The sequence below is a fragment of the Eumetopias jubatus genome, unplaced genomic scaffold (assembly GCF_037043125.1).
Source record: "Eumetopias jubatus isolate StellerSeaLion01/CBP00866 unplaced genomic scaffold, mEumJub1_p1.0 scaffold_8, whole genome shotgun sequence".
In the NCBI taxonomy this organism is placed as follows: domain Eukaryota; kingdom Metazoa; phylum Chordata; class Mammalia; order Carnivora; family Otariidae; genus Eumetopias; species Eumetopias jubatus.
In genome coordinates, this window is record NW_028274814.1 from 14,181,915 (window position 1) to 14,207,132 (window position 25,218).

A 25,218-nucleotide genomic window follows, 5' to 3' on the forward strand; every position below is an offset into this window, starting at 1 on the left:
ATCTAGTAACTTGCCCAAGATCCCACAGCTGGTAAATGGAGGCACTGGGGTGCATATGCATTCTTTCCAGCTCACAAACCTACATTCCTTCTACCGTGCTCACACAGTGTAGACCCCCGTAGTCTCCATGTTTTTAAGGCTCACCCAACCATCTTTCTTCAGAGGTGAGGGACAACAGCCCTTTTTATTTCTTTAGATCAGATGTGTGAAGTTTTGTTTTCAACCAACCGCCCATTTTGTATTTGCAAACCTCATGTTAATTTACTGTTTTTTCGAAAGGAGAGAAATAGAAAATGTTCCACTGATCTGACTTCAAAGGAAGAACAATTGAGGTGAAACTCTACTCAGGAAATATATCAAATTAAATGTGTAGCTCAGTTGTGGTCAGTATGATAGAAAAGAGCAAGAGCATCTTTAAAACCTGCCAACACTCTGGGTGACAAATATCAAACTCATGTACTGATGCTGTTCGTCTTTAATGACAAACACTAAAGGCTTTTTTTGACCTTTAAGATGGTTAAATAGTATCAGAGTTGATTATTGACAGTGCTTGCCACTAAAAAGTTTGAAAGGGCATTTTATTTTTATTTTTCTAAAATGCTCATTGTAAAATGGAAAAATTCAGGCAGCATAATTTACAAAAAGAGGGGGGAGAAAGCAAAGTTACCCCAAATTCTACCATTACCACTTGGTGACCATTCTTCCAGGCTTCTCCCTATAAATATGCACAACGTGTATGATTTAAACAATTTTTACAATTTTGAAATCATGCTACTCATGCTATTCATTATCCTAGACGTTTCACACACCTGTCGAGGACAAAAAAAAGAGCTCTTTTGAAATATCCTTTCCCCTTTCATTTTAAAGAAAGGAAAACCCAACTTTCCTTTGGAGAGTGCCGTGGGACCCATTTTAAAAATATCAGCTTTCAAAGGAGATGTGTCTCCCCCTTGTGGCCCTTTAGAGGATGGTCACCAATACCTTGAGACTCATGTTGTGTTTTTGCAACTGTTATCAGAAATGGTGTCAAAGCTGGAACTTGTACAGCGGCCTTGATGAAATCCAACATGGGGGCCAGAGTACCTCCGTCTGTCCGGAGAGCAGGAGCAAGTACTCTTGGGGTAGCACGGCACCTTCCCTTCATGCTGCTGCTCTGGTGGGCACAGTGGCTCAGCGCATTAGTGTGGTGGGTGAGAAACAAAAGCTAGGACTAGAGATGACTGTCCCAGCGTCTAACACTCAGCTCTCTCCACAGTTTCCTCTTTAATCACAGCTTCAATGCTATACTTTCACAACACTGTTAAAAGAGCTGATCTTGGCGGCCAAGTGACTCTCCCTCAACCTCACAGAGTCATCACCCCAGGCTTCTGGGAAGGAAGGGGGAGGCCCTCGGTAGGGTGTGATTTCCCTTTAGAGGAATTAGCAAATGGACCAATCACTTGCCCCCTCATCTAACACTGTTATATCCAAGTTTTGACTTTACAAATTAGTTTGGGATGTTAGGAAAAAATATCTCTTTGGAGAATAAGTTGAGTTTTCTTATCTATGTATACATGGTGATCTCAGATCCTGGTCAGGCAGTATAAACACGGTCATTTTCTATAAATAGGACCTTAGTAGTTGGAGGGTTTCACTTTGTCTAAACACAAAGGTAGAAGAGTTGTATTTTACATCTGAATGAGCACATTTTGATTACATAATGTGTTCCTTTTCCTCTCTCCTGTGCAGTATATAGTAGAATGTCATGGGATCACCCTTCTTCCCCAGTTCTTGGGCATGTACCGGCTTAATGTCGATGGAGTTGAAATCTACGTGATTGTTACAAGAAATGTGTTCAGCCACCGTTTATCTGTATATAGGAAATACGACTTAAAGGTGAGATTTTTGTTCATGTTTATTAAGTAGACAAATGTTGTAATTGATCATGCTAAACACTTAGGAGGTGCTCAGAGCTTAAAGCCGCCAGGCAACTAAACTAGCAGTGCTCGCCTGCAAGTGAAGCAAGGATCGCTTGCTGGCTTTACCAGAAGACTTTTGCACATGTTAGGAGGAATCACGTCTGATTTTCAAGGAGTTATTTATTGAACACCAGCTCGATGAACAAAATGGACCAGACCTGTGCTCAAGGAGCTGACATTGTGGTGGTTACAGACAGACAATAAGTAAAAGTAGCGAGTAAATCCTATAGCATAGTAAGAAGTGGTAAGTGCTATGGATAGAAGTAAAGATGGGGAAGAATGGGGGAGGGATACAGCTTAAACAGGGTGTCGGGGAAGGTTTCACTGGAAAGATGACATTGCAGCAGACCCAAAGGAAGAGAGCACGAGCTGAGGGAAGGGCATTCCTGGCAGAAGACACAGGCCCTGAGACCGGCTATTACAAAGACCTTGGGTGAGAGGCACGCCACGGGAATTCTGAGGGGAGTGAGGTGAGCTGACTCTTTGGATCACTGACTTTGGGGGAGGATGTCCAAGTTGGGAGCTGGCAATCTGTGACCTGCCTGCATGGCAAATCCAGCTTGGCCATTTTTGTAAATAAAGTTGTTTGTTTTTTTTTTTTTTAAAGATTTTATTTATTTATTTATTTATTTGAGAGAGAGAGAGAGAGCAAGAGAGCACATGAGAGGGGGGAGGGTCAGAGGGAGAAGCAGACTCCCCGCTGAGCAGGGAGCCCGATGCGGGGCTCGATCCCGGGACTCCAGGATCATGACCTGAGCCGAAGGCAGTTGCTTGACCAACTGAGCCACCCAGGCGCCCTGTAAATAAAGTTTTATTGGAACACTGCCGTGGCCAGTGTTTCTGCATCACGTGTGGTTGCTTTTGTACTATAATGGCAGAGTTGAATACTACCACAGAGACTGTTCTTTTTTTAAAGATTTTATTTCTTTATTTGACAGAGAGAGAGAGAGAGCACAAGCAGGGGGAGTGGCAGGTAGAGGGAGAGAGAGAAGCAGGCTCCCCACAGAGCAAGGGAAGCCCGATGTGGGACTCGATCCCAGGACCCCGGGATCATGACCTGAGCCTAAGGCAGCTGCCCAACCAACTGAGCCACAGAGACTGTTCTGAACCACAAAGTCTAAAACATTTACCAGCTGACCCATTCAGAAAAAGATTGCCACCCTTTGGTCTTTGCCAGTAGATCTCAAATTTTTTGATCTCAGACTCCTTCACTCTTAAAAGAGGACCCCCAGTACAGCCACTGTGGAAAACAGTATGGAAGTTCCTCAAAAAATTAAAAATAGAATTGCCATATGATCTAGTAATTCCACTACTGGGTATTTACCCAAAGAATACAAAGACACTAATTTGAAAAGACATACACGCCCCTATGTTTATTGCAGCATTATTTACAATAGCCAAATTATGGAAGCAACCCAAGTGTCCTTTGATAGGTGAATGGATAAAGAAGATGTGGTATACATATACAATGGAATATTATGCAGCCATTAAAAGGAATGAACTCTTGCCATTTATAACACTGTGGATGGATTTAGAGGGTAGCTAGGTGAAGTCAGTCAGTCAGAGAAAGACAAATACCATATCATTTCACTCATGTGGAATTTAAAAAACAAAACAAATGAACAAATTTAAAAAGAGACCAAAAAAACCCCAGACTCTTAAGTATAGAGACAAACTGACGGTTATCAGAGGGGAGGAGGAAGGGGGTGGCTGAAACAGGTGATGAGGATTAGGAGCACACTTACGATGAGCACTAAGTAATCTATAGAATTGTTGAATCACTATATTGTACACCTGAAACTAATATGACATTGTATGCTGATTATAATGAAATTAAAATTTTTTAAAAAGAGGACTGTCAAAAGCTTTCGGGTTGTATATACTGCTATTTACAATGTTAGAGATTAAAATAAGAAATTTTTAAATGCTTACTTTATTTATAATTTAAAAAAACCATTACATGTTAGCATATTTTCATGAAAAATAGCTGTATCTTGCAAATCAAAAAATTGAGACAGGTGACCTTTTCTTTTTCCTTTACATTTTTGCAAATCTCCCTAATATCTGATTTAATATGAAATAGTTGGAATGTCCTATCTGGTTGTGCTGTCTGTTGCAATGTTACTTGATTGACGTGTATGAAGAAAGTCAGACCTTAACACAGATACATAGTTGGAAAATGGGAGGGTGGGTGTTTTAGTAACTTTTTCAGATATTTGTGGATACTGTTCTTTGATATTCTACCAAAACCTGACAAAAGGTAATTTCTCAAAGCATATTTACAATGTGGGATCAGAAATCACATCAGTGAACTTGCTGTATTGGTTTCATTAAAACCCACTGGTCTGTTTGCATGTTTTGATCATTTGAAACAGATGCAGTCACTGAGTTACGGGGTCTTCCAAATATTGACTCATTATGCAATATCGAGAAGTCACATTAACCTCACCACAAGTCTCATAAGAGAAGTCTTTAAGTATTGAGAAGCTGTCATGCTCATGGTGGTGGATACAAGTTTTTTAAAACTCTGATTTCCACTTCAAAGCTCAAATTTTACCATTGGCAACAAGCCCTGTGCGTTGTTTTTGGTGAAACGCCAGCATGCAGCTGAGCCCCACAGCTTTATTCTTTGAGCAAGTATCTACCAAACGCCCGGATCTGAATAAAGAGATTGCCATTGTTCTTTCAGGTAAAAATGTTTTAATGAAAAAAGCAGCTAGTTGAGCTTGTAACTCAAATCATCACAAAAATGACTTCTTAAAACATTCCTTCTTCACAAACAGAAGTGTTTTATACATATTCCCACAAAGAATATTGAAGAAATGTGTACTCCATGGTCAAGATTTGCTAATTTCATTGCTTCATCAAGGACATTTTTAGACATATATATAATGTATATTTTGTATGTATTTTATGACAAACTCTATTAGTACCGTTCGGTGCCACTGGATTTGTGCTAAGCTGCCAACAGTTTTGCCCACGATTGTTTTTGTAACATCCATGCAAATATCAGGACAGTGAAAAAAGCCGATCTTGTCTCAATATTATTAGAAAGATGGTTTTGACTTTGCAGAGCCCTGAAAGGGTCTTGGGACCCCAGGATGCTGAGCACACTTTGAGAAATGCTAGTCTAAGGGAGGGAAAATGGTTTAGGCTTATCTTCTACCCTCTGGAGTTCAGATAAACTGTATAAGCTTCCCAAATACAGCCTTGCTCTGTTCTGCCTCCAAGTTGAGGCAGTTTTGTCGCCCGGAATGGCCCTGGTGGAAATCCCAGCCACTCTCCAGGGCTCTTGGATCATCTCTCTCACTCAGCAACCTTTGCAGTGCTGCCTAGAGGAAGGACACTGTGGAGCATTACGGAACTTTGTTCATGGGTCTGACTCCCCTATAGAATAAGCCAGAGTGACCTCTGAAGCCTCCTGTCCTGGTTTTATCATTTGTTAGCTATGCGTGGGTTGCTGAACTTTTATTGAATCTCCGTTTCTTCATCTGTAAAACAGTTATAATTATACCTACCTTTGCTGGGTTGTTATGAGGGTTTGATTACACATGCGCACGTGCACACACACACACGCACGTCTGTCATGTCCGGCATAATGTGTAGCATATGGGAATTGGCCAGTGAATTTTGGTTGTGACTCATCCATCCTACTAGTAAGTGCCTTAAGGGCAAATTTTTGGTCCATTTTATTTTTCTATTCCCCTAAGATAGTGCCTCGTTCAAGGAAGCATCTAGTAAACATATCTTGATGTAAATTATACTTCTAGACTGGATATTATAGTTTTAATTTGCCTCAGACTTCCTTAATTTCATCTCCCTTTTTTAGCTTGTAGAATAAATTCTCTTCTTGCCAGTACTTTCGGTTGTGATGGAACCTGGACATCTGGCATCATTTCATGGCTCAAACTCTTGGCCTTGACTTACTAACCTTATTTTCTACTTCTGTTTGAGTTTTTATTTTGAATTCATTTAAATTTGGGTGAGTTCCTCCCCTCCCCCAGGCTAATGATCTGCATTTACATAGAGATGAAGCTTCACCAAGAATCAGAAGCAGGGTAAATTTTACTGCAGGAGGGAAGACACACACACACATACACAGACCAGGAACTCGGCTAAAGATACAAAGAGGAATAAGTAGTTTCTTCCTCTGACCAGGAGCATAGACAGTGCTCAAATATTGCAAATATCCCGTGTTTTTTTTTTTTTTTAATTTGGGAACATTCTTTGTTAGAAATCAGTGTGTAAAGGAAGCTCTTTGTGGTCTGTATTCAAGAATCCCTAAAAAAAAAAAAAAAAAAAAAAAACAGGAAAACGGACCATTACAAGTGGTAGCTGCTGGGTTTGTGCAGCGGGACCACACGTTTTCCTTCACAAACAATTCACATTGTCCCTCATCATTTCGTGGGTCAGCTTTGTGCTCCTCCGATGCTCCCCCAGAAACTCGGAGCATTTCCCACGGGCTGATAGCAGCTTCTCCGACGTCCGCCGACCTGGGAATGCTCCCCCAGAAACTCGGAGCATTTCCCATGGGCTGATAGCAGCTTCTCCGACGTCCGCCGACCTGGGAATGCTGACCACCTGGGATGTAGCTTTGATCCGGGGCGGGGGAGGGGGACTCTCCACAATCCTCTAATGCATGGCTTCCAGGGCAATAAACGCCCATATAAGAGGTGGTCGGAGAAGCGCGTCACTGCTGACCTGGCCTTGCCTGGGTGGCCAGTGCCACGGGGGAAGGGAGAGCAGTGAAGTGGTCGTGATCCTTGTCCAACCATTTACTTGGGAAATGCCAGGCATTGCTGTGTGAGATACTGCAGCAGTCCCCTGAGGAGCACGAAGAAATTGTTCTTGTTGTATTGACATCGCTAGGAATTCACTGGCCATCTGCAAGCTAGCTTTTCTTTTGCGTTAACATCTTCCACAAACAAGGGGAAGTTTCTCTTCTTGAGCTCTACCGCACGCCCCCGTTGGCATCTGGGTGGGCTTGGGTCTTCTCGGACAGCCCCAGAGCTCTGAGGCGTGGCTTTGCAAACCAGTGCAGCAGAGTAGAATTGCAGAGATCAAGAACTGTCTTTTCTTTCCCTTGATACCTTTATGCTCAGCCTAGGGCCTGGCACAAAGGGGGTGCAAGTAAATATGTGTGAAGGGATTCCCAGAGTGAAGGGGGACAGGAAGGATCCACAGGGTCTTACTCAGAGTAGTGAGGACAACATGTCCATCAGTAACTCTGAAACAGGGGCGAAGGGCAGGCGGAGGGGCTAGGATGGGCCCACATGTGGAAGACGTAACGTGGGAAAGGAGGCATTTAATGCCCCAGTGGCTACTGCAGCCATGAGTAGCCCACACCACCTTTGAAGATGTAAGACCAACCATTTCTGGCAATCGAGGCAAGAAGCAGAGCATGGTTTTTTGTTTTTTTTTGTTTTGTTTTGTTTTTAAGATTTTATTTATTTATTAGACAGAGAGAGAGAGAGAGAGCACAAGTAGGCAGAGTGGCAGGCAGATGGAGAGGGAGAAACAGGTTCTCTGCTGAGCAGGGAGCCAGATGTGGGGCTTGATCCTAAGACCCCAGGATCACGACCCGAGCTGAAGGCAGCTGCTTAACAGACTGAACCACCCAGGTGCCCCCAGAGCATGGTTTTGATCTGGCGTTAATAAGTTATCATTCAAAGGGCGCCTGGGTGGCTCAGTCGGTTAAGCGTCTGACTCTTGGTTTCGGCTCAGGTCATGATCTCAGGGTCGTGAGATCAAGCCCCTGTTCAGGCTCTGTGCTGGGTGTGGAGCCTGCTTAAGATTCTCTCTCTCCCTCTCCCTCTGCCCTTCCCCCGCCCATTTCATGTTCTCTCTCTTTAAAAAAAAAAAAATCGTTTAAAAAAAATGTTACTGTTCAAGTGATTGTCAGGTTTTCTCATTTCCAGCAGGGGGACAAGAACCAGGGAGAATCCAGCTCAGGTGACAAGCTAGGGAGAGGGTTGGAGACGAGCCGGTAGGAATGTCTACAGAGTGGGGAGTGCCCACGGGGCGGAGTTGTGACCAGGGAGGGGACAGAGCTCACTCAGGGCGCGGCTCCAGAGCGGAGTGGGTGCTCGTTTATTTCTGCGCTCTGGCCGGGCACACTTGCATCTCTTACAGGTGTGAAGCCTGATGCCTCCCATGTGCGTGTTTTCATGACGGTCTTTGTGTTTCAGGGCTCTACAGTGGCTAGAGAAGCCAGCGACAAGGAAAAGGTGAGTACCCTGATATTCCCACCGCCGTCCCCTCCTTACATCCACTCTTTCTCTCCTGCCTTCCACTGCGATTCTTCCGTCTCCCCTCCACCATGCCAGTGAGAAGCACGTCACTGACCTGAGAAGTCTCCTGCCTCCGCTGTCTTCCTCAGATTAGCTGCCCCACACTCTTTGTTGGGCAATGAAGTAGTTCTGTTAGTTCTAAGTGTGGCTGAAAGAAATGGTTCATTTGCAACATAGCCCTGAAAGCACAGCCATCTGTGTGGTTACTTAGGATCCAGATGCAGCTACAGCCCAGTAGCCAGGGTCCTAACCCCCCCTCTCCCCCTGACTGGCGGCTGGGAGCTCCAGTCCTTTCCACGCCTCTCTGAGCCCTGGTTGGTCCCCTGTAAAATGAGCGCGTTGAGCTTCAGTTTCACCTGGAAAAGGTTGGCTCAGATGAGCTTCAGACTCCTTTCCAGCTCTAAGATAGGATTAGAGTGCTTTTGACTTAAAGAATTAGGGATGTGGAGATTATATCTTATATTTTCCTGAGTCACTGGACAGCAGGTAATATTTGAACCACGTTTGGTTTATTATGCAAGACTATAGACAGATTCGACTTGAATCAGTTTAAGAGTTTGGGAAGTAGCTTTCTGTGTGGCAATCGAAACTGACCCAAATCGACATTTGCTTATACGAAAGGTACCTCTATACACTCAGTTACCCCCCCTCGTCACCTGGGGAAGTTTTTTGACCAAACCGTTGAAAGCGGGGCTCAGGATTTTAAATTACGATTTTAGAATGTTCTCATCCTGTCTTGATTTGAATTTTACATTTTGGGAATCTACTTTTCTTTACTCATTCAGAAGCATTTGTGAATTTTTTCATGGCTACTATCCTAGCTTCAGCGGCTAAAATAAGCACCTAGCAGGCAACACAGACATTAAAATAGGAAATGACAGTTATCATGTGATAAGCGGTTTAACAGGGAGCATGTAGCACTGACTCAGTGGGGGCAGGGGGACAGAGCGGGGCACCCGGCGCTTTAGCTGAAGGGTGACATAAGCTGCACCACTTGGAAAGGCTGTTGGAATAGCTCTGATAGAGTGGTAGCCGGAGCTGGGATGGTGGAAGGGAGGAAAGGTTATAGGGAGATTTAGGAAGAAGCCACAGAAGCCAGAGGTTTGATGTGGGAGGCAAACAGTGCCAGGGAGTGTGTGTGTGGAGGGAGGGTGGGGTTCAGGAGGACTCCCGTGGGTCTGGTTCAGACAGCGGGAGTGTGTTGGTTCCACTAAAAGAGAGAGCCGAGCGGAAGGACGCCCTAGAACAGAGGTGGTCAGTAGACACGAGAGGCTCCAGGGAAGTTTCAGCTGGGGAAAAAAGGGCTTGGAAAACCTCACAGGAAGGATGAGCAGCCAAGACAGGGAGGTAGCTGAGGCCACCCAGGATGAGTGTACGGAATAGAAGAGAAGTATGTCCAGAACCAGCCCAGAAGAACTTCATCATTTAAGGAGTGGGTGAAAGGAGACAGTCCTGCAGAGGATCAGCCAAAGAGACAGGAGATGAGCAGACGAGCCAGGAAAGTTTGGGTCATCTGTTCAGACATTTAGGGAGTATCTCTTGTGAGCAAGCATTTCTCCAAGCATTGTGAGAAATACTGCCTTGAAAAATGCCCCTGGTCTTCGGAGACTTGCCCTCTAGTTGTATCCTAGAGACCAGAGGAAGAGAACTGTCCCAGAATCAGATACTTCTGCAAGGCCAGGTAGGATGAGGACTGAGAATTATCCAATGGACTTACCACCAGGGAACTCTCCGGTGACCTTGTCCATGGCAGTGGGTGGAGCAGAAGCCGGGTCACAGTGGGGGACGAAGTGAGGAACGGAAAAGGAAATGGCAGATTCTTCTCTGACCGTTTGTATTCTTACTATGCACTAGTGAATATATTTTTCCACTTCTGATCTCCACATAAATCACCCTGAAGGCACCAGCTTTGGCCAAAAGAAGCAGAAACAATGGACTGCTGGCTTCCATGTTTCTATGACTAAACATTTCGTCCAAGTGCCCAAGACCCTAGCGGGTATTTAGGTTTTAGTCCCTGAGAAACTCAGAGGTTTAGTAGGATTGGGATTTTCTCCTAGGAGAAAATATCTGGATTGTTTGAGGAGCCACACAGACTTTTCGGCATCATAACAAGAAGCCAGCCCCTGAGTAAGAACTATGGTAGTGATGACATTCACTACTCCACGCTGGTGGCTCTGTGTTTACTTTGTTCCCAAGTCCCTCGAGACTATTGCTGGTAGACCCCACCCTTTTCCCCCCACTCTGTTCATTTTCATTATTTCAGGTTTGATCACCCGGGGCATGGTCCACTCTGACAATAAACAGTGCCAAGAAAGACAGAGGCCATGGGGTGGTTGCTACTGAAGCCGAAATCATAAAGTGAGTCCATGTATGAAGGAAAGCCACAAATATTTGACATCCTTGAGGCTGTACTATTTCATCAGAAGCAGACCATCCAGTTGCCTATCCCTCCCCCCACTGCTCTGCCTGTAGGACCACACACTTTCCAGAAACCCATGGCATCCACCCCATTTCCACTGCCCGCCTCACCAAAAATGCTGAGCCCTTTGTGGGTATAGGTTTCTGTGCAAAGAATGAAATTATAGAATTTGTCTAATAGAAACCCACTTTTCTGAGGAGTCTACTGAGGATGCTTTTATCCTGTACTGAATTGTTCCTCAAAACATCTCCCCTGGAGGTGGGCTTAGAGAAGTCAGCAATGGGAAGGACCTTCCCCACCTCACACCGTGACAGATGGGAGACCCATGAGCTTCAGTTCCCATGCTCTTTCACATAGTCAGTGGCAGAGGTGAAACCTTACCTTCATCTGGGTTTGTTTTTTTTTTTTTACTGTTAATTGTGATGTCTTGGGATTTAGAAAGGTCAATAGTAATATCTGACATTTGTTGAGTGTATACTACGTGCCAGTGTTTTACATTTTACGTGAATCAAGTCATGTCATCCTTCCAAACATCTTACGAGGTTGGAGCCATTATTACTTCCTTTGAGTAAATGAGGTTACTTCACAGACAGGTTTGGTAACCTGTCCAGAGCCCCCCACTTAGGACGTGATGGAGTCAGGCTTCCAGCCCAGGGCTCACGTTTCTGACCACGGTGCTGTTACCCTCTGAATGACTGGCACTTCTCAATCTCCTTTTTTTAAAGGGCCTGTTACCAAAAATTCATAGCAATACCGTGAATCATGAAGCATTCCCTGCATTGACAAAAACAATGTTTTGGAGTTAAATATGGTACGAGAGCCGTTCATTCTGAGTCTTGATTTAAAAATTTTCAAAAGTCGTGAAATAAATCGTTTCTTTTCCTACCGTGTTGGCAAAACAGCCAATTCACATTTCCTCCATTTGAGGTTTTCGGCATGTTTGTAACTACAGTCGACGTCACTGTATCTTACACCGGGTAAACATTAAAGTCATCTACGCCATTGCCCTGAGGAAGAATCCAGTGCTCTCTGCTTCCTTTGGAGCTCAAGGCTCGTGATAGCTCTGCTTCCAGAAGGAGCCGCTCCAAAAGGCCACCCACCTGCCCTTCTAGTTTAGAGGTGCTCGTGGGGCAGGGCCAAGAGGAAATACCTCATAGATGAGGAAGTAAAAGTCATTAGAATGTGTAATCGATGGAGACTCCGCCTGCCTGCGTGGGTAGGAGGGCATCATGGCTCTGATAGGCAGTTTGTTTATAATCTGACCGCAACTGAGGTAACAGTCACTAAACTGTAATACGTAAAAATAAATGAAATGTATATAATGGTGCTGAACTCTTAAAAACATTGGGGTTTTTTAAGTTCCAAAAAATATCTTTGCCTTTCTCTTTCTGTCAATTTTCAGGTGTTCTTTCCATGAGCAGTTAACATTTTTCCTCTTCCAAGAAAGCATGCTATTCTTTGTCCTCACCAATAAAACCATAAATGTTATCAAAACAATCACTCTTAAGGCTAAAAATACTTATTTTCTACATTTTCGCCTTTTATGAATGAAATCCCACGATCTGCCAAGAATCTTTTCATTGCTATCCCTGGGCAACTGTGTTCTGTAAGAAATGATTGTCATGGTGCAAAGGATAATTTTCATAAAGAATCTCCACTGACATGGCTTAATTAGTCATCTCAATTGTGAATCTTCCTTTCGTCTGAGTCATTACAACTGTTTTAATTTCCCATACTTTCAACTTGTTCATGACAAGTTTTGAAACCGTCATTTCAAATATTTAGTGCTTATATAGGTGCACACGAGTCCCGTCCCCTTCGATTTCAGCTTGACACATAATTAGTGTGACTTGCATTAGCATAATAAAGAGGTTATGTCGCAACAATAGTGGCATCACTTTTATGGCAACAAGTACCAGAACACACATGTACAGAGGTCTTGAATTAAAAAAAAAAAGTGTTTTTTTTTTTTTCATTTTTAAAACCATTGTCAAATTCTGACAGCTGCTATGACTTGTTTTATTCCTTAATTCTTTCCTTTTTAATGGAAGGGCATCTTCCATTCATGGCTCCAGCAGTTTAGCCGCCTCCAAATGAGACAGAGAAACGCGAATCTCCCTGGTGGTCGATCTTTCCACAGCTGCGCCGCGATTCCACTGTGACATCAAATTAGTAATTATAGCTGAGCAGGCTGCTTTTTACAAAGGAGTCTTAGCATGCCGCCAGCAAGCAAGCGACGCAGCAGGGAGCCCCGGGAAGTAAAAGAAAACATAACCAGACTCACTTGATTTCTGGGGGATTTGACCTGACTCTTTAAAGATTCCAGGTTCTCGAGAGAGACAGTCCTGGGGAGTTACACAAATACGCATTTTGTTCATCGTTCTGCACACTTCTCCTCAAAACTCGTGTCTGATTTTATGAGGTAAAGCAGAGCCTGTGTAATGGACTCACTGGGTCACTAGACGAAGATTCCTTTTAACATCTAAGCTGCTCCTTGGGAGCCACGTGACAGGAAACAGCTGCAGCAGAATCGGCGTTTGTGTGACTGTCGGCGATAATCGTTGACGCGTGGGAGCCACGTGACAGGAAACAGCTGCCGCGGGACCGGCGTTTGTGTGACTGTTGGCGATGATCGTTGTTGACGCGTGGGAGCCACGTGACAGGAAACAGCTGCCGCGGGCTCGGCGTTTGTGTGACTGTCGGCGATGATCGTTGTTGACGCGTGGGAGCCACGTGACAGGAAACAGCTGCCGTGGGCTCGGCGTTTGTGTGACTGTCGGCGATGATCGTTGTTGACGCGTGGCTAGTGAGCCGCAGAAAGCCGCCTTGTCCGTTCTTAGGCATTGTGAATTGCACTAGCAATTAAGTGACTGTCACCGTCTCGGACATTTTACCTATTACGGAGCGAAGGTCGGGAGAATTGATCATTAATACCCTTACATCGAGAAGTGCTTTCCCAAACCAGTTTTCAGCATTTCTTTTGTGATCTTTAAATGGTAACAAATTGCAATTAATGAAGCCCTCTCGCGGGCTCTTTGGGATGCAGTTAAAGGCAAGGTGACAAAGCTGCTGGGACAATAAGGGACACAAGCACAGCGGCGTGTCCTGTCCCCGCCCCCCCCCCCCGGGAATCTTCCCGCCGTCAGCTGATGATCAGTTAAAAACGAGGTGATCGCAGCTTTTACGCCCCAAACTCAACTCATGCTTGAACCTTCTTCTGTAAAATCCCGTTTCTTCCCAGATGGAAGCGAATCACTTCCCTTTGCCAGCCAGCGCTAGAAACGCCGATTCCAGCCCCCACAGTGCAAGGAATAGCCTCCCGTCGGGGCAGAAGCAGGGCCTGTTCCTCAGACCTTAAGTTAAAGGCAACGCGGGTAACATCTGCCTCGTGGCCCAGAGCTGTTTTATAAAGGGGGCTTCTCGGGGAGGGGCCCCAAACAGCAGTCGTGGAGCAGAGTCCCAGCCCCTGCTCTGGCCTCAGTGGAAGGTCGGGGGTTGGGGATAAATCATTTCACCTTGTCATCCTTCATAAGATGAAAAGACGTGATTGTATCACTGGTTCTCCTGCTTGAGCGTCAGTCTCTCTTGTTTCAAACAAAGCTCTTCCCTCCTGCGGAGGTGCAGACCAGCAGGGGACTGGACTTTGAGAAGTCCTGGACTTGACAGTCACTCAAATCCTGTCTGTTCCAGGTGTGGGCAAAGGTGATTGCGAAGACTCCTGGGAAGAATGTTTGGAACTGTCATATCAACGGATGTCGGGGCAAGCCTTAAGAACCCTATAATGTAAACCATAGGGGTTAGTCTGGGAAGTGGAGTTTTTAAGATTCAACTCATTTGGAATTTGCTAAGAGTGGCACATGAAAAAGAGGGGGTAACATGCAGTGGCTCTTGGGAGCACCTCCCAGGCGACAGCATTAAAGCCCTCAAACCCGTCTGGCTTCCAGTGGCGTGGAAACTCTCAGTTGCCTTCAGTTCATTTTTATGTCTCTGGGATGAAGTCAACCCCTGGTATCCACCCCAAGCACACAAGGAGCAGTGCTGTTAGATATGGGGATTTTTTGTTTTTTAAGCCGACAACTCTTATTCAGTTGGTTCCAGAAAGAGTCGGGGTGGAAAGAAAACTTCAAAATTTAGAATGCGGCCTGAATTTAAGCCAAGGGGCTGCAGATGCATGCTTTTTAAAATAATAAAATTGTGGGGGCGCCTGGGTGGCTCAGTCGGTTAAACGTCGGACTCTTGATTTCAGCTCAGGTCATGATCTCACGGTGGGGAGATCGAACCCGGCGTCAGGCTCTGTGCTGGGCAGGAAGTCTGCTAAAGATTCTCTCTCCACCCCCATCCCCTCTCTAAAAAAAGTAAGACTAAAATAAAATAATAAAATTGTGATGTTCACCAGGTTAGTATTAAACCAGAAACCATATAGTACTTGCTAATTTCTTAAGTTTTCAGACTCTGAGGTTTCTTATCAACATCAGCATCCGTACAACAGAATCTTCCAGTCAGATCGTAACAACCTATTTTGTGGGTCCTGCATGCAGGGTAACTGTGACGTCACAGCCCGTGGAGGAAAACCAAACTGTCCCCATTGATACTGACCACTTAGAGTTAAAGGGCCATTACATTTTGGAAAGTATGACAATATTTGAAAAGCAGCATATTTCACATTTTAAATATTAGCTTGAAAATCTTAGGGAAAATAAATAACCAACAGCTGGGCACTGCCCGCCCCAGCAGAGTTCTAAGCGGCAAAATAACACTGGGGCTTCCCCGATTTTGTGCGACTTAATTGCAGCCCGGTTTCACAAGTGTGTTGAAGTATATTCTCTTTCTACATTTACACATAGACAAGTTCAAAGTAAAAATGAACCTTTCACATGCAGATGCTGGTCACAAATGTATCCACTCTCACTGTGGAAATTACAAGGTAGTAATGAGCTGTTGGATCATTTTCCAAGGCATGAACTTGCATAGACATTCCACTTAGTTAAAGAAGGTTGTTACATGCACTTTTTGTGAGAAAGCACCTGTTATCTTTGCTACTTCTGTATGAACTCTACCCATATTCACTAGTTTGCCTTTTTGTGTATCAAATTTGTGGCTTGGATGTTTTGAGAAGCAGAACTGATTTTATTATAAATCTCTAACATCTCTTATTACCCTAAAATTGATACCACATATATGATGTTACTCAATCAAATTATCTTTATCCTAGCTCCAAAGTAAGGATTACCTAAAATTCTCTCCCTCACAGAAATATTTCTGGAGAGTATATTTTCAGCCTCACAGACTGATTTTTATGAAGTGTTTTGGAAAGCCTGCTGAAGGGGGTTTTATTCTTTCTTTTAATTTTCATTTAGGTGAGCTTGGAATAACAAATAAATCAGGAAAATAAGCAGTCCCCAATATGAGACAATAATTAGTACGTTTTTATGTTGTGTATTCAGCTCTAAGTGTGACAATACAGCCCATCAAAGGGACACCAGGCGGCAATCTTTGACATCAAGGCTTACAATTAGACTTTAAAAATGGGTTGCCAAATGAGCACATCGAACAAAAATTCATTTCTTTCTGAAGTATATACAAGTCCTTTAATCACAGAGAACTATGCTATGCATTATCCTTTGCATTGAAACCTTCTGGTGCCAAAATCCTGTTTGCATTAAACAAGTGTGACAGGAGTACGTTCCATTTTCCTGTTAGGGTTTCCGTCCAGACAAAAATAAAACGTGGCTCTGTATTATGTAAATTTTGGCTCTGTGCATTTTGAGTATACATGTATTTTTTAGTTTCCTATTGGTAGTGGCAATATAAAATACAATAGACTCTTTTAGTATAATTTAATTGTAGCACAATGATAAAACCTAGTATCATTTTCATTTGAATTCTGTGTATATGAAGGTACGTTTTTGACTCTGAATACAGATTTCAAGTATTTGTGATTTTTTTAAAAAATTCTTTCTGAATCCTCTAAGAGATAATTTGATTTTTTATTCTCATAAAATAAGACTTCTATGTCATTTCTCTGGCTTTACTAGCCCTTAACATAGGCAGTATTACTAAACTCCACGCACATGACAGCAGTCATATATCACATCACAGAGCCCTTAGTGAAGTAGGTAAATACTTATATATAACCAACAGGTTAACTTCCATCTGAAACAAGATGTAAGTTCTTTTGCTAAACATTTATTTTTGGATTTGTTTTCAGAGAATCTGCAAAATTTTTACTAATTTGGAATCTTAAGGTTTTTATTAAAAGTGCTAACTATTTTTATATTAGAAGGGCAGTTCTAATACCTTGTTTTGTTTTGTTTTGTTAATCTCCTTTCTACCCTTTGCCTTCTTGTCTGAGTCATTACAACTGTTTTAATTTCCCATAGTTTCAACTTGTTCATGACAAGTTTTGAAACCGTCATTTCCAATATTTAGTGCTTATATAGGTGCACACGAGTCCCGTCGCCTTCGATTTCAGCTTGACACATAATTAGTGATTTGCATTAGCATAATAAAGAGGTTATGTCACAACAATAGTGGCATCGCTTTTATGGCAACAAGTACCAGAACACACGTGTACAGTAGGTCTTGAATTTAAAAAAAAAAAAAAAAAATCCCCTCCCGGGATCTGAAATTTCTGGCCACAGAAGCACATGTTCATTTCTAAAACTGAGAGTTCTAAACTTTGTCGTTGTTAGTTCTGCATACTTTTTCCTTTTTTTTAATCTCAAAGCCCTGGCCAAATCTGTCCTTAGAGATCACTTATGTCTTTTATTGAACCCAAGGGCATAATAAGTTATTACTTATATTCAAAAGCATTTATACCTGTAAAATATCCACGTGTTGGTTATCTTCAGGTTATCCTCAGTGGTTATACTACCACATCAGAAAGGTTGCTGACCGTTATCTTCACACACATTATCTTCTGACACAGTGGGGTGTATATCCTGACTCTCAGGGTCATGTTCATTTGTGTTGAGTTACACATAAACCATTTCTGACCATGACCAATATTGTTACATAGTATGTTTCTTATTAATGAAGGGTATAGACTCGTGAGGGACAGATTAAACAGCTGGTTCAGAACATCACAGCTAGTATAAAAATGTTAAATATGCCAAACTTTTTAAAAATCTTGCTCTGGATTTATCAGCAATGAGTTTTTCTCTGGCTACACAAGCCATACTTGAGAATATGACCAACAAATAACACTGACGATGATGTTTGTATATAACCCTCCACGTGGGAAGCACTGCCCTAAGCTTTATAGGCGTATGAACTCAAGTAATGCTCACAGCAGTGCTGTTTGCTATTTAAAGAGGAAACCAAGTCACAGAGAGGTCAAGTAACTGGCTCAAAGCCGCACAGCTAATAATCGGAGGAGTTGAGCTGTAACCCCAGCAGCTTGGATCCAGTTTGTGCTCAGAACCTGACACTTCAGTCTGTGTCCCGTGCTGGGCCCTGCCAAATGGACCTGGGGTCTGGCATCACCCCGCAGGAATGTGAGGGATATGCATCCTGCTAATTTTATCCACACGATGGATAGGTGGCAAGGGGAATGGTGTCTGCTTATGCCTTTGGCTACCGTTGTGCGCTTATATGTTGCATTAGTAGAGGTGAATGTCATTTTGCATCCAGTCCACCCCAATAGAATTACCTCATTCCAAAGGGAAAGTAACTCTGCCTGGACTCTACTCTGAGTTTGGTTGTACACAGCCTCCCTCGGCTGGCTAGGGCCTGGGAGCAGCTCCCAGAGGCCGCCAGGCAGGAGTCCTGGCCCAGGGCAGGGGGGATGGGCAAGGGTGATAGAGCTCGTCTTTCTTGGCATCGCCTCCCAGCAAGCACCTTGTGTGGTACTGCAATTCCCCCATCACACTCGGAGCCTCCCAGTCTCCACGAAACTGGCCAGGAGAACTTAATTCAGAGGGAATAAATAAAGACTTAACCTACTACCACTTCAGAAAGGTTGCTGACCGCTGGCTGGGAGCCAGCCTCGGAGAGTCCGCAGTTAAGAAGCGATTCTGAGCTGATGTCTTTAGCTCTGGTGGTTTCCTCCGCCCTCTGGCTGGTTCTGCATTGAACTAGAAAGGGTATGAAAGACACCCATTAAAGAACCAGACCAGTGGCTTCGAGGCTTTCAAAGCTCTCCCAAGTGCAGATAATCCAGTGTTGCAAAGCAAAGGGTGGACTCCATTGCTACCCGCAGTTATTTCCATGCTGCTCTGCAGACCTCACCTTTGTGGGCCACGTACACCGAGAGTGCATAAGTTCATTAATTCACAGTCTAGTAGTTTTCTCCACTTAAAAAAAAAAATGCGTTTAAATATAAATACTTCTCATTATCAGAGGGATGTATTGAAATTGTTCTAAAAGCTAAGCAATAAAAAAGAAAAAAGACAAACCAAGAAACAGACTCCACTACAGAGAACAAACAGATAGTTAGCGGATGGAGGGGATGGGGAAAACAGGTGATGGGGGGAAAGCGTACACCTACCATGATGAGCACTGAGTGACGTACAGAATTGTTGGATCACTCTATCGTACACCTGAAACTAATATGACACTCTGTTGACTGGAAGTTAAAATTTAAAATTTTTTTAAAAAGCTAAGCAGTAAGGTTTTCTTGAGCGTGAATCACTGTCATGTGACTATCGGTGTCACCTAGCTCTTGGTAGAAAAGAACAAAGTTCTTTTTTTCAAGAAAAGGTTTTGTATGCAGTCTCTCAACCTGCTTTAAATCCATACAGTTCGTTGAAAGTTCACATCGACGGTGGCAATGACAACAAGCGGCCCTCGCCAGCTAAGTGTGTCACACGGGTGTCGGCGGAATTCTCGGAACAACCCACCGCAGCCGAATGACGAAGCATCAGGCAGCCTGGGTTCCCGTCTCCACGTGAGAACTGGCTACCTAGTTGCGCTTGCCAGCCTGTGAGAGTTAAGACCTTAGTTAACCTACATAATCTCTCTGAACTCAGTTTGTTTGCCGGTGTGACTCTAAGGGTAATAGTTAAGATTGTTGTGAAGAATAAACAGGACGAGGCATTTAAATGAATGGATGCAAGTGAAATGCCTATTAGCACAGTACCTACAGCTGCTGGTGCTGCGGGGCGTGTTCCCCGACCGGCGCCTGAGGCCCCTGCCTGGAGAGGTCCAGAAGCCTGGCCTGGGCCCTGGCAAGTAGGGCGCGGAGCCAGGATCCGGAACGTCAGGATTTGCGTCTCCAACACCCTGGTGGTGCTCCCACACACTCTGCCCCTCACAGACACTCAGGGGTGGGTATGCATGGACCAGTGTTGGATTCCTACAGCAGCTGCCCTGCTAAGGATCTGCCTTTGCCTCTTGAGCCTTTTGGTAAGCCCTTACGTCTTTTAACCAATCTGGTTGCCCTTTTTAAAACTTGATCCAATCTAAATGCGTCCCTAGTGCCTGTGAAATTCACAGGCGAGCTTAGTAATAGAGCAGAGGGTGCCCAGAGGTTTATGAGCTAGGATTAAGTTTTCCCTGTCACATGCGGTAATCCTGCCGGGGTGAACCCGAAGTGGCATGCATCTTCGTGAATGTGCCTGGAATTACAAGCGCCTTTCCACTGTGTCGTTTACTGCCTCGGCTCTGCTCTGACAGCCCCGGCTTCAGGTTTCCTTTGCTCCCACAGAACCCCAAATCCCTCTGCCCTTCTTCTCTTACACGTATGAAGCGAGTTGTGGAGTTGAGGCCGATACCTTAATCCCTACCACCGCCACCCACACACGCCGCCGTCACCCCCCACACAAACACACACAGTTAGACACCAACAGCCAGGGTGTCCCCTTGGAGAATCCCCTCCTCCGTGTGTGTGTGTGTGTGTCTGTGTGTGTGTGGAGATCGGGCTTCAACCCTTTCTTCTAAGGCACTTCCAATTTTGTATTTGGGGCGGTGTTTCTCACTGCCCTCTGGGTTTGTGAAAATTCAGATCCTTGCATTTCATTCGCTGTGAAACTGCGTTACGTTTATAATTGTGCTGAAAGTGGACCTGAGAGTTGAGTGTGGTTGACTCAAACATTTCAAGTTAATGTGCTGTCTTCACACGTACGGGTTTTTATGTCACACTTATGACATTTTTAAATTATTAATGACAAAATTGAGGGAGTCAGTCTACCAGGCGCCTCCGTCGTTTTTGTGAAGAGCTGCATTGTTTTTATTTCCTCAAAACTCTGACTCAGCATGGAAGTATTTGAAAGTAGATCAGTCTCCCCCAAGAATGGTATTATTTATCCATCTGTTTTGCATACTCATGCTGCCTGTTTGTTTTTACTTACTTGCTCTCCTGTTTTTCTGTCAAGCTAGATCACAGACTCCTTTAGAATAGAAATATTGACCTATTCATTTTTGCATTTCTGTACATGACTGTCATTCGGTAACTAATTGAATCAAATCTTTGGATTTCTGATCTTTGCTATAACTGCTTTGTAAAGATAATTATTTTGGCAGTTTTATCAAATTAAAAATTGCAAACTTCTGGGGCACCTGGGTGGCTCAGTCAGTTAAGCGTCTGCCTTTGGCTAAGGTCACGATCCCAGGGTCCTGGGATCGAGCCTCTCATGGGGCTCCCTGCTCAGCGGGGAATCTGCTTCTCCCTCTGCCCCTCCCCCATTCGTGTGTGCACTCTCTCTCAAATAAATAAAATCTTTTTAAAAATTATAAGACTTCAAATTTTTGCAAAGTTAAAATGAATGGCAGAGCTACAAATTTGGAATTGCCTAATATATGTGCATATACGTGTGTGTACAGACAGATGTGAATAGTTTACGTAGAAGAAAAAGTGAGCAGTTCAAGCATTTGAAAGGTGGTTCAGTAGATCTCCGCAGTGGGTTTCCTTTTATTGCTCTGAATAACGGGGGCGGGGAGGGGGGTGGGCAGTGTGGAGAGCAGTAAGGAGAATATGTCCTTTCCTTGGATTTTCTTTTTTTTCATTTAGCCCACACTTATGGGAAAGAGAGCTATTCAGACATTCATTGGTGTACTAAGATGGTGTCTTATGTTGAATTCCTTTCAGCTGGAAGAAATAAGCTATGATTAGCTGACAGGAGTGGGGAGGAGTTTTGATTAGTCTTCAACTCTCCCAGAATGCAGGTTGCGCGAAGTTAAATAGAATAATGCATACTTTCGGGCGCCTGGGTGGCTCAGTCGGTTAAGCGACTGCCTTCAGCTCGGGTCATGAACCTGGAGTCTCGGGATCGAGTCCTGCATTGGGCTCCCTGCTCGGCAGGAAGTCCGTTTCTCCCTCTGACTGTCCTCCCTCTCATGCGCTCTCCCTCTTTCTCTCTCTCAAATAAATAAAATCTTTTTTAAAAAAAAGAATGCACACTTTCAAAATTATGTGCCCATATTATCCTATAGCATAATCTCAAGTTTTTTACTGCTTGTGACCCATGTTTCGATCATCACGCATGACTTTGCATTGTGACGGTCACCGTAAGGACAGTGTAGTTGCCAGCTCACCACCTTCTTGTTTATTTGTAAAGGATAGAACTGTTCATCTTAGTATGTTTTATGTTAAAAGAAGACATTTTCCTTTGGCATGGTCCAAATGCCAACCGAATTTTCTTCTTGGTGAGGTGGTGACCAGGAAGGCTTAGAAGGGACAGATGACCAACCTCTGGCTGCCTATTCTCCCTGACTGAGAAATTAGATATGATTATGGATGGTGCTTTTCTGAGACAAGCTAACCTGTTATTTGTGACATGAAGCCAGCAAAGGCTACCCAAAAAGTGTCAGGGGTGTGGAGTTGGGTTGTACCAGTAAGAAAATTGAAGGTTCCTGACAAAGAATTCCAAGAATACAAATTCTATACTTAGAAGACTTCTTGTAAGAGAGTGGATCTCAGAAAGCAGTCAGGTTTACGCCATGAAATCTGTTACAAAACTTCATAATATGGAGTACGGGTGACCCTCCACTCCTAGTGCGAATGCTTCCCAGTGGTCGTAGCTCACTGGTGCCCCCTTGCGGTAGTCAAGCCACCTCACATTTTGTTGCCTGGGGTAAGAAGCCTGCGGTGAGGGAGGCACACTCCATTTCCGGGGGTGGAAACTTAACCTCCAGGGTTGGAAGGCATATATTTCTTAGATTTTATTCAAACTTCTTTCATTCCCTTTGTCGTCTGCTTTAGGCCAAAGAACTGCCGACTTTAAAGGATAATGATTTCATCAATGAGGGCCAAAAGATTTATATTGATGACAACAACAAAAAGGTGTTCCTGGAAAAACTGAAAAAGGATGTTGAGGTAAGAAAAAAATCAGCGTCAAGGACAGCCCCATCGTAGAAATGTCACCACTCTTGATTTTTAGAAGCTTCTTAAACGGCCCATTTTAAATCTGCAACCAAGGCAAAAATACGTATTGTACATTACGAACATCACATCTAAACAGGTGCATCTCCTGTGTGACCTGGTTTAGGAGAGAAGTGTGCTGCTTCAGCAGGCAGCTCCTTCCTCTAGATGACAGACCAAGGAAAGCACCTGATGTCACCTGCGGGGCGTCCCCACCCTCGGCTTGCCACATTCCTGGTCGGTGGGGAGCCTGTGTGGTCGCAGCCTGCTCACATGGACTGCCCGCGGCAACCAGAGGGAGGGTGAGGCCGAGCGATGACATTCTGTCACACAGCAAAGCGTTTCAAAAACAAATGTTTACTAACTATTTGAATTTGGGGTTTTCTTCGTCTAAGCCACATCTCGGTGTTAGTAAACAGAGCCCCGGTCACCTGGTGCTTTAACATTTCCACCAGCCTCTGTGAAAGTGGTGTCATCAGGCCACCAAGGCTTACATGTGGGGAAAGCGCCAAGGCTGGTCGCCACCCCAGCGTCATGGGGGATGGTTGTGACACAAAATACCGTGTGTGAAAGAGGGCTGAGGGAGGCTGTTTTGCTTAACTGTTATTTTAAGAATTAAAAAATATACTCTTCCCGGGGCGCCCGGGTGGCTCTGTTGGTTAAGCATCTGCCTTCGGCTCAGGTCATGATCCTGGAGTCCCGGGATCGAGTCCCGCATCGGGCTCCCTGCTCGGCGGGGAGTCTGCTTCTCCCTCTGACCCTCCCCCCTCTCATGTGCCCTCTCTCTCTCTCTCTCTCTTTCTCGCTCTCTCAAATAGATAAAATCTTTAATATATATATATATATATGTATATATATATATACACACACACTCTTCCCTATCCTTTTGTTGATTTTAAAGGCATCACAGCCTTGTCGCACTTCCTTTTATGAGTCCTTTGGAAATTAATTCAGGGGGGAAAAAAGATTTTCTTGAGATTTGTTAGGTTTACAAGACCCTGCAAAGAGAATTCTAATGTAGACAGTTACTGAGCAAAGTTTTTCTGAGCTGTTCCTTTCCTTCATCTGTATGTGTAAGTGTGGTATACTTTTTTAAAAATATTTTTACTCCGAAATACAGTTCCCCCCACACCAGTACAGCTCTGCTACTCAGAGGCTGTAGTGGAAAGTTTTCTTCCTCATGTCATTAAATAAAAATAATTAGAATGGTTTGAGCCAAAGAATGAGTGTCTTGCATTTGAATGTATCCCCCATGAGGACAGAGCAGTTTCAATTTCCTTTTTCCTGTCCTGACGTCTCTTTCATTGTAAAGACACCCAGACTGACCGAGTGAGTTCATAACTATTTTTAGGTCATGAATTACTTTCATAAAAAAATGTTTACTTTTTTTTTTTAACCTACCTGGTGTATGTACTTCAATTAGAACCTAAGTAGTGTTTATTTGTGAAGGATACAAGTGTCTACTTAAAAAGAAAAGTAGAAGAAAGTGTTTGCTTTTATCATGTAACCTTTTTTCCTCCAGTCTTTCATTAACAAGCGTTTTTTTCCAATGTTGCCAGTGATTATTGTTACAGTACGTATTAGTTAAACATTAAGCATTTCCCATACTTTGGTGTCAACTTGATATAACTGATAACTAAGTACTCTAGGTAGACGTACTCACTTTCGGGTTTTTATTTATCAATCAGCAAATCTTTCATCTTGAGAATAATACCAATTGAGCAATTATGGTAAATATCCTTTAGGGTTATGTGCGATCTGCCAAAAAAAAAAAAAATTGTTTCCCTCCCTTTTTCTGTTGGCTGTGTACCACTAGGATATTTAGACTCCAGATATAATGTAACTGAAGCAGTTCAAATTTACAGATGAATTACATAAGGATCCTCTCAGCCCTCTTGTTGTCTCTAATAATGTCGTTGATTAGAGGATTTGGATAGTTTAATCCCATGCAGGGCTCTTGCACTTAGCTGTTTTGTTGAAATTGAAGCAGGGCATAAAGCATTCTTTCATTAAAAAAAAATTCTCAATGGCTGATACAAGTATCTTTAGTTTTGAAATTCATGCAGAAGCATCATTAAATTTTTAAGCAGGTAATTATGGTGAAGTGGCTTGACATCTGATCTTGATAAATGAGACTAGAATTTAATCTCGTTTTGTTTTTTCATTAACACTGTGCTTTCTAATTTAGCTGACTGGCCTGTTAGAGTACAGTTTTTTGGTGAGGGGTGGGGATAACTCTTTTACTTAATGCAA

At 43.6% G+C, this 25,218-nt stretch overlaps 1 protein-coding gene across 4 annotated transcripts in view; it reads left to right on the forward strand.

Moving 5' to 3' along the window:
* Window positions 1-25,218, forward strand: part of PIP4K2A (phosphatidylinositol-5-phosphate 4-kinase type 2 alpha) — a 173,134-nt gene that overhangs the window by 133,879 nt on the left and 14,037 nt on the right. For all 4 annotated transcript variants that reach the window (XM_028114126.2, XM_028114127.2, XM_028114128.2 and 1 more), the window contains 3 exons: window positions 1,729-1,875; window positions 8,147-8,185; window positions 22,807-22,920. In XM_028114126.2, coding sequence (XP_027969927.1) covers window positions 1,729-1,875; window positions 8,147-8,185; window positions 22,807-22,920 — 300 coding nt within the window. The remainder of the gene's footprint in view (window positions 1-1,728; window positions 1,876-8,146; window positions 8,186-22,806; window positions 22,921-25,218) is intronic.